Source organism: Haliaeetus albicilla, chromosome 17 (genome assembly GCF_947461875.1).
Source record: "Haliaeetus albicilla chromosome 17, bHalAlb1.1, whole genome shotgun sequence".
In the NCBI taxonomy this organism is placed as follows: Eukaryota; Metazoa; Chordata; class Aves; order Accipitriformes; family Accipitridae; genus Haliaeetus; species Haliaeetus albicilla.
In genome coordinates, this window is record NC_091499.1 from 10,853,922 (window position 1) to 10,862,610 (window position 8,689).

The 8,689-nt window shown below is 41.9% G+C and overlaps 1 protein-coding gene across 1 annotated transcript; it reads left to right on the forward strand.

Annotated features, from left to right (window-relative positions):
* Window positions 1-1,443: 1,443 nt before the first annotated feature.
* Window positions 1,444-8,689, forward strand: LOC104322677 (hormonally up-regulated neu tumor-associated kinase homolog A). The gene is made up of 4 exons (XM_009925980.2): window positions 1,444-1,695; window positions 2,648-2,940; window positions 7,366-7,421; window positions 8,536-8,689. Exons 1-4 carry the CDS (start codon window positions 1,444-1,446, stop codon window positions 8,676-8,678), a joined length of 744 nt encoding a protein of 247 aa, XP_009924282.2. The 3' UTR covers window positions 8,679-8,689.

The window sequence follows — 8,689 nt, forward strand, 5'->3', positions numbered from 1 at the left end:
CAAAGCATGTCAACTGAGTATGTTATGAAGAGAAAACCTGCTCAGCTTAGTGGGACTTTATCTTTTACTTAGACACTAAAAGGCAAGGGGTTGCACTGTGCCTGCAAGCAGCTGCATGCAGATGGCAATGCATTGAACTCGCCTACAAGAGTTTGAACTGTAAAGCGTACAGTAAAATTCTGGATTTTAAACACTTTTTAAAAAATTCCTTCTCATTTTCACTCATCCTGGCAAATTTTTGCCCTTCATGAGCTTCACAAGTCAAATCAGGCAAGCAGGACACCGCTTATTGTTCAACTCCAAGCGATGAAGGGTGGAGAAAGGATTTGGCATCGCACTAAGTGCTGGGAAGGGCTTTGGGTCCCTAAGATTTCACTGTTGTCAGTGGAGAGAGATGGCAACTCCTGGCTCAAATTGCAGGTATGCAAAAGTGCTCTCTGGAAAGGCTCTTTTCTCTCTCTGTGACTTTGGAAGGAACCCAGGTAATGAAGACAGATATAGATAGACAACAGCTGTAGAAAAATACTCTTCTCTTCTCTTCTCTTCTCTTCTCGTCTCTTCTCTTCTCTTCTCTTCTCTTCTCTTCTCTTTTCTTTTCTCTTTTCTTTTCTTTTTTCTTTTCTTCCCTTCCCTTCCCTTCCCTTCCCTTCCCTTCCCTTCCCTTCCCTTCCCTTCCCTTCCCTTCCCTTCCCTTCCCTTCCCTTTCCTTTCTTTCCCCTTTTTTCTCCCCTTCCCTGCCCTGCCCTGCCCTGCCCTTCCCTTCGGTCATTGCTGTAAGGAGGAAAATGCACACACACACACAAACACACTCTCTGTGTCCCCACTGCTACATTTTACAGAACAGGAACCAAGTCCCAGGAAATGCAAGGTACTTCTGCAAGACCTAGAGTCAGGCCAGGACCCTGGGACTTAAATGTGCTACAAGTGCATATATATTTATATGGTTTACACAGCAAATGTGTAAATTCTTGCGCAGCATCAGGTATATAACTCAGCTTTGCATTCATGCTACCAGGGTGGTTTTAGAATAAACTTGTGCCCTTGCACACCAGCAATCTGCACGCCAGGAAAACTGTGGCTCAGTTTAGTTTGGTGCAACTTGCACTGAGCATATGTTTAGGGAACTATTGTAGGAGGAAGAGAGCTGTATATTCCAGGCTAACGCTGGGATTATGTGTCATCTGACTGGGCAGCTCTGGGGCATTAACTGACAATGCATATCAGGTTAGGTTAATAATCTACCACTTGGTTCTGCTTGAGCAGATCTGTGTGCTCAGGCTAGAGATCAGTGACAAAACACGGAGTCTCGGAGGGATAGGATTAGTTGCTCTGTGATCAGCAGGATGGCACTTGCACCACAAGATGTACAGACTTAATGCCTGGATCTGCTCTGAATCAGAAGCTACATCTGGAAAGTAGCAATACAAATCTGACTCTCCAGGGATGCCCACAGCAATGAAAGCAGGCTTGGATGACAAAATGACAGACACTGGCAATGTGGATGGGATATTACCAGAATGGGAGAAAAACTTCAAGGATATAAAAATACCTGCTTGTTTTAACAAGATGCCCCAAGAGACTGGGAAGACTTTCCCTCACTCCAAACAAGTTGGGAATTACCTAGTAGGCAAAATGATCAACAAGGGCTCCTTTGCCAAGGTGATGGAGGGGCTGCACATCCCCACAGGGGAGAAGGTAAGCTCCTAATGAGAGGGTACCATGCACTAGGAATTGCAAGTAACCTCACACTAATTTATGTCAGAAGATTTCAGACCATTTAATCCACAAACCACAACCTACTCAGTGAATTATCCTCTGAACCTTATCCTCATAAATTAACCTCATAAATTGAGTTTATTGCTTATGTATAATCAGTCACATGTGTGAATATGTATTGAGTGCAACTGTTTTCACAATTATAAAACAATATAGACAACAAAGATATCCTCCTGCTGAAAGAGAACAGGATGATGGCATAAGGACAATTTCAAATCTGCTTTCCTTGATAATCCTCATTGAGTAATTAGTGCCGTGTATCTGACCTTTAAAGCTATGGACAACACTTATTGAAAAGCCAGCCACTCCAACAGCAATCATTTATCTGGCAGGAGACAGATAACATCTGTTATCTCTAGCTCAGTTGGGCTAAAATAAGATAGCACTAGACATAACTGTGGAAAGGTGGATTACTATCAAGTGGCTTTTTGATTTTTACTTTTTTTGTGGCTTCAGTAGCTTCACTGGCTGACTAGCTTCCCAAACTGCAAAGTTTAATCCCAGCCCATTATAGCCAGCATCTTGAGTAGCTTTTAGACCAAGTCAGAAGGGAACATGTGAGAAAAAAGATGTGGTACAGTACAGATGCAGTTACCAGTCAAGCATGTAGGGATTTTTTGATTTGAGAACATTTCATATATGCATATTTATTTATGCAGAGGCATAGATATGACAGAATTCAGCTTTCCTGGTTTGGCCTTCAAGAGAAATAAAAAGTGTATTCTTCCATCAGGAATGTCTCCCTCTCTGATACTGATTATCAACGCCATGTCAAAAACAGCTTCACCCATGTCAGCTTACTCTCCATCGTTTTGAAAATTAATCTGGGTTGCAAAGCTTTTTGCCAATTTGCATATATCCTGCAATTTAGGTAGCCATAAAAGTCATTGACAAGAGAAAAGCCAAGCAGGATTCCTACGTTTTAAAAAACATGAAGCGCGAGCCACGGATACACCAGATGATTAAGCACCCCAATGTTGTTCGGCTATATGAGACCTTGGAGACTGACAACTCCTATTACATGGTGATGGAGCTGTGCCATGGCGGGGACCTCCTGGACAGAATTTGTGACAAAAAGAGGCTGGCGGAAAGGGAAGTAAGGAGATACACCAGGCAAATTCTGTCTGCAGTAGAGCACCTGCATTGCCAGGGGATTGTTCACAGGTAAGATGTTTCCCCTCTTCCAAACAGCAGTAAGAAATGAAAGTGTGCAAGAGTGTAGAGTGGTCTTCTTCACTGAGAGCATTTCTTTAATTTTCCCTTGTAAAAACAGGGATTGCCAAGAAGACTATGTTTCTCAGCCCATCTTAATAAAGTATTTTATTCTCAGTGGTGGTAGAAGATAAGCTGTTACGCACTCCATGGGGAGTAAAGTAACGAAGTCCAGGGATAAGAGCTGACGAGTGCAACAAATCAATACTTTGCCACGATTATCTTAGAATTAGCTGGTGACAAACATGTATCTAATTCAAATATTTCAGTGTGGCTATGCATGTAAATATTGATTTCATTTGGTTAGCCACAACATATTGAAATAAGCACACATCACTCCGGACAGAAGATTGAGGAATTACAGCTCACTGTCTGCACAGAGGATGTGGTCCTGTGGGTCCAGGTCTTTGGCAGGTCGCTGACCTTCCACGCTGGCTTTTGCATTATGGGGACAGATCATGACTTCAGCCACTTCTAGAGGAACCTGAGCAGCCCATGCAAGGAGAGCTGATCTTCTTCCCCGCATTGGGGATCTCGGCACATGTGCCAAGAACAGCAGAATAAGGACTTCCATTTTAGGTGGGACAATAGGCAAGAAGCAGTTTTTCCCACCATTTTTCTGTTTTACTTAGTAATTCATGGTCAATCAGATCCTTAATTTTAAATGGTAAATGCACTCATCAAGAAAGCCCCCAGGACCTAACAAGTAATCCAGTTGACTGTATCGTTACAGCAACCATGAAACAAATAAGCTGTGAATGTGATGGCTCAGCATTTACAAGTGCTTTGTGACTTGAAATCCTCACAATCCAGCACCTAATTATATTGGATTTGTTAATTAAGAAGGAATGGACAAGAAAGAAACAGTCAGTATCTGACCTAGAGAATTTAAACAAACAAAAAAAAAAACCGCCAGAAAATAAGCCCAAGGGGCTTCACCCATTTAGTCCAGGTTGACATCCCTACCTTGCTGGTTCCCTAACTAATCTATTTTACAGCATTTCTTCAGTGCTCATGATCACAACATTTACGTTCTTCCCATGACAACATTCCTCATGAATTTCTCAAGCCCTCTTCCCTTTTTTTTGTTTGGCAACAACTCTTCCCGGTGAGCAAGGGAGTAGCCTGACTTCTTCCCCTACTTTTATCTTCTTCTGTTGGTAACATTTTGCTGGGAAAGCTTTGCAATAGAGAAGAATTTTGCTGCACACCCCAAGAGTAGTCAGGTACGAAGTGGTGTGAACTCCTCTGGAGACATGCTTTAATATCAAACCTGCCTAACCAAAGGAAAATTCATCCCTGGCTCTCAAGTGCCTTTTCATAGGGTTTATGAAGTTGCATGGCCCAGCAGGAGCCCAGCTGCCTTGCTAGGTCATGGGCATAGGTTTGGTGAGCAGTACCTCAACTCGTGACCTGCTGTTAGGTTTGAGATTCAGAGCTGTGGCCTTAACCTCATACCAGAATCAGACTGGAAAGGATCTGGAAGGGTTTCCCTGCTCAGCTCCAGTAATTTATAGCAACTCGCTGCTGAGGTTAAACTGATGAGGATAATTGTGGGTGTATCCTCTTCTGAAAAAAGGGCATCGATGTTTCCAGAAAGATGAGCACAGAAACAGGAAAGTTACCTCACAAAGTCAATCTGATTTTCTCATCTAAGCACTGAGCAAAGCTCAACTCTTTGCATTGCTTTAACATAAGGAAAGGAGGGTTCCCAAACTGCCTGTTGGGAACAGCTGCTGCTCCACGGGGACGGTGCTGGTAAAATCACACCAGGTATCATGGTTCATGACATGGATAATTGTGTGCCAATGCCTGGGTCTATGCCCAGGCCCCCTTTATTGTACTAGAATGGAGGTGCCTTGTGATTGCAAGTTTTCATTCCTAAGTGATGAGCTTAGGAATTTGCTAATTTAATTTAATTTTGCTCAGAAGTGTCTTACAGGCATTCCTGATTTTTAACCCTGGGACATACCTCAGAAAAACAGTATTTTCTATTGTCTTAATAATATACTTGATGAAAAACTGGCTGGTTTTGTAACTATTTTTAGTCCAAACTGATATCACTCATCAGAAATCCTGTGCTATGTTTTGACAGCTATTTTGTTTCTTGAGCTTTACTTTTCCTATTCAGCACTAACATCAGCACTGATCCAACAAATCTTTATGGCCTAAATTAAGGTTGAGTCTACATTTCACAGTAAAGGTAGTACCTTTCTTGTCCATGCAAGATCACTGTTGATTTTGATGCCACAGTTGCCAAAATGATCCAGAAGATGGATCACTGACTCACTTGCCTATTCTCCCAGCACACAGCATTTTACTGTGCCAGATATAAGAATGCTCAGGCACGAGATCAGGTTCAACAGCTTCACAAGCTAACACTCATCAGCTGAGGTCTGCTAACTATCCCTATGCCTGCTCTAGACATGGCCAAGTGGTGAGGTAATGCATCTGAGCTTAAAAACCTCAAATAAAGACATATAAGCTAAATCACATTACCTTGCAATTGGATTGGGCTAGCACATGCACACAGTCAGCTACCAACTCCTAAAGCTGGTGTTTGCTAAGTGACAGTAACTTGCTTGTATGTACAGTTCCTAATTTTTCCTGGATATTTTTCCTGAATATTTTCCCTTCTCCCATATATCCTTTTGAAACACTGCTGGACCAAAGACCTGGAGAAGCATCACAAGCTGCCCTCTAGGCACTCTCTCTGAAGTCCCCATGGGAATGAGAAAAAATTCATGATGTTGCTTAAACTTACAACATTTCTGGGAAAGTTTCCTTTGGAAAAAAAGAACAAGATGTATCTTTGATGCAAGATAACTTCTGACACTATGTAAACTTTAATAGTGACCATTATCAGTTTTTTCAGGCAAGAAAGCATACATTTTTATTAACTGTGTGAGCTCTCAGCTCAGCATATAGAAGAGCAGTTGTGGCAATCCAATGTAACATTATTTGACTGTAGTGTAGTAAAAGTCATCAGGGTGCACTGTGGGGTGCTAAATCCGATAGAAATGCCAGATTGGCAGTGGCCTGAAACACAACTAGTTTTAAACCACACAGTTTTAGTGCACAGAGTTATGTCACAGGGATAGGCTATAAACGAAGTTATCTCAAATCTACCTCCCAGCTTTTGGGCACTGGCTTCTTTGCCACTCCAGAAAACATGCTATTGAAATTAAAACTGATTAAAAAGTTATCATTAAAACCATCTCCACCCCATGTTCAGCCTGGGGCAGCAGAGGCTTTCAAATGCAATGCTGTCCCATCCAGAACCATGGAGATAAAAGAATGCTCCCATAAAACCACCCGTCAGGACCACCAGGTACACCTCCAGACTTAATCCCCTGCAGCAATGCAGTGCTGTTCGTGCAGCACTGGTCCTCCCAGCCCTTGCTCCTGTCCTTGTTCCCATCCCTCCTTCTGGTTTGTCATCCTGTACTCTCCGAGGTCTTTGGGCTGACGGGAGGGAAACCCATGTACCCAGAGCCGCTTCTGAAACTTGCTCTGTCCCTCCGTGTCCCCCACAGAGCCGAGGAAAGCCCCCAGTGGCACATGAGAGGCTGTGATGGGAGTCAGCAAAGCATCACAGGCTCCTGGACTGGCTCCCAACACCCAAATTACACTGGCTGAGGATTCCTTCACACTGTGAAAGATTTGAGCTGCCACTTCAGGCGCTCCCCACAGTGGAGCAATATTCTGGCTTCTGGTTTGAATTTGTAAGGATATAAATGTTCCCACAATAAGAGAGTAAGCACCTGAGCCAGCTAACAGCATTTTTTCTGCAGCTCTGAATTATGTCCTCCTGTGGGGGCAGCTGATACTGGTTGACCCTGTTTACATAAACATCACTGTGGAGATGTCTCCACCTTCAGGGTATCTGTTCCCAACCCAGGTTTGGTACATATCCCCTCTTCCGCAAGCAAGACAAACCTTACTTTCCAGTTCCCTTCTCATCCTTCATATCTCTCCGGCATGATTTACTCACAAAGAAAGCAAAAATAGTCAGCAGTGCTCAGTACTTCAAACAAAGACAAAAAAACTCTGGTCCAAATATGTGTAACTTTCTTTGTTACTCAAAAGAAGAAATAAATGCTGTTCACTTTTTTAAAAAAATACATAGGTAGAATAGATGATTCCTAAATGAATGGTCTATTTAAAATATATACATATAAAATATTCCCTGAAATACAGAAAGTTTCCATTTTCCCAACTGAAAACTTCAGGAAGGAATAAGGACCTTGTTACAATTGTAGGCAGAGCTGTGCAGAACTATTGTTATTATTTCAATTAAACTTTGCTAAAAACTATCTGCAAATGGTTAGCTGGGACATCAGGCATCTTAAAGCTTGCTTTCTGTCTTCATTTCAGGGACCTAAAAATTGAAAATTTTCTTCTTGATGAGAACAACAACATCAAAATTGTTGGTAGGTGCACGTTATCTGTGAAGCTTGGTTTCAGCTTTTTATTTTGTGTGGCTTTCAGTGACAGTTTAGCTACTATTTAAACAGCACATTTTATGACTGAGCTTGTGATTATTCAGTAAACGTAGTTGAGCTTTTAGAATAAATAGAAGTTATGAAGTATAACTTAAGAGCTTGTTTATTTGAGCTTTAACTAAAACATATTTTTAAGAGAACAAGGAAAACAATTTTGCCTATTCTTTTCCCTTGTGTATTGCTGAAGAAGCAAGAAACAATTACAGCTTTTATGTGTAGAAAGCTGTTCCTAGCAGAAGTGATTTGTAGACAAAGAAATAAATCTTCTGGGGTGAAACACAGGTATGGACACATTAGCTTCTGTCGAGTCATTACTCCAACTAGAAACCTCATCGTTTGGTATGTGCTAAAAAAAAAAAAAGACTGTTTTGGTCACTAACAGAAATCTTGCTAGGGTTGTGAAGCAAACATGTATAAAAATGAGGGAATTTGCACCAAGCAGTTAACACAGCTCAGAGAAACATTAATTTTATTCTATGGAAACCGCACAGAAAAATCCCCGCAAGGGAAGCTCACTCTTGGAGACACCACATGTTTAACCCAGTGTTTCCCAAACTTTTAAAAGCTTAACACCTCTAAGAAAAAAGGCACTAACTCTTCACCCCTGTTTTATAGCCAGCCAGTCTTTCACAATCACACCTTTCTCTTCCCTCCCCCTTGCACACATGCACATATACAGAGAAAATGGCTTAAGTTAGCACATTTTACCCCACATTTACAACAGGCTAAAGCACACCCAGCTGAGCCAAATGCCGTAGCTGATTAAGCCATGCTAATGCAGCTGTGTAGCTAAGCTCTTGTACTAGCATACAGAAACCAAAATCAACCAAACCAGACCCATGGCTGGGTAACTTCACTGTTACTCCTCTGCTAATTCATGGCCCATTTATTTGAACCCAAATTGATATCCACAGCTGAGACATCAACAGATGCTATAGCTAGCTGCTGTTTTCATCTTTCTCCTATCTTCAGCCAACTGGTAAAGCTGAAATATTTTGAGAAGAGACCAAAACTTCTTTGCCTTTGTTTTTGTGAGTGTCAGATTTTGGACTGAGCAATACTGCAAAGTTCAAGGATCTCTCCCAGGAGCTGTTACATACCCAGTGTGGAAGCCCAGCTTATGCTGCCCCAGAACTCCTTGCTCATAGGAAATATGGTCCAAAGGTGGATGTCTGGTCCATGTAAGTAGATCTAAA

What these genes read in the sequence shown, in the direction of transcription:
- LOC104322677 (XM_009925980.2), top strand. Translation starts at nt 1,444, where the DNA reads ATGCCCACAGCAATGAAAGCAGGCTTGGATGACAAAATGACAGACACT. An exon ending in ACATCCCCACAGGGGAGAAG is followed by an intron (nt 1,696 to 2,647) that starts GTAAGCTCCTAA and finishes CCTGCAATTTAG; the next exon opens with GTAGCCATAAAAGTCATTGA. An exon ending in TGCCAGGGGATTGTTCACAG is followed by an intron (nt 2,941 to 7,365) that starts GTAAGATGTTTC and finishes TCTTCATTTCAG; the next exon opens with GGACCTAAAAATTGAAAATT.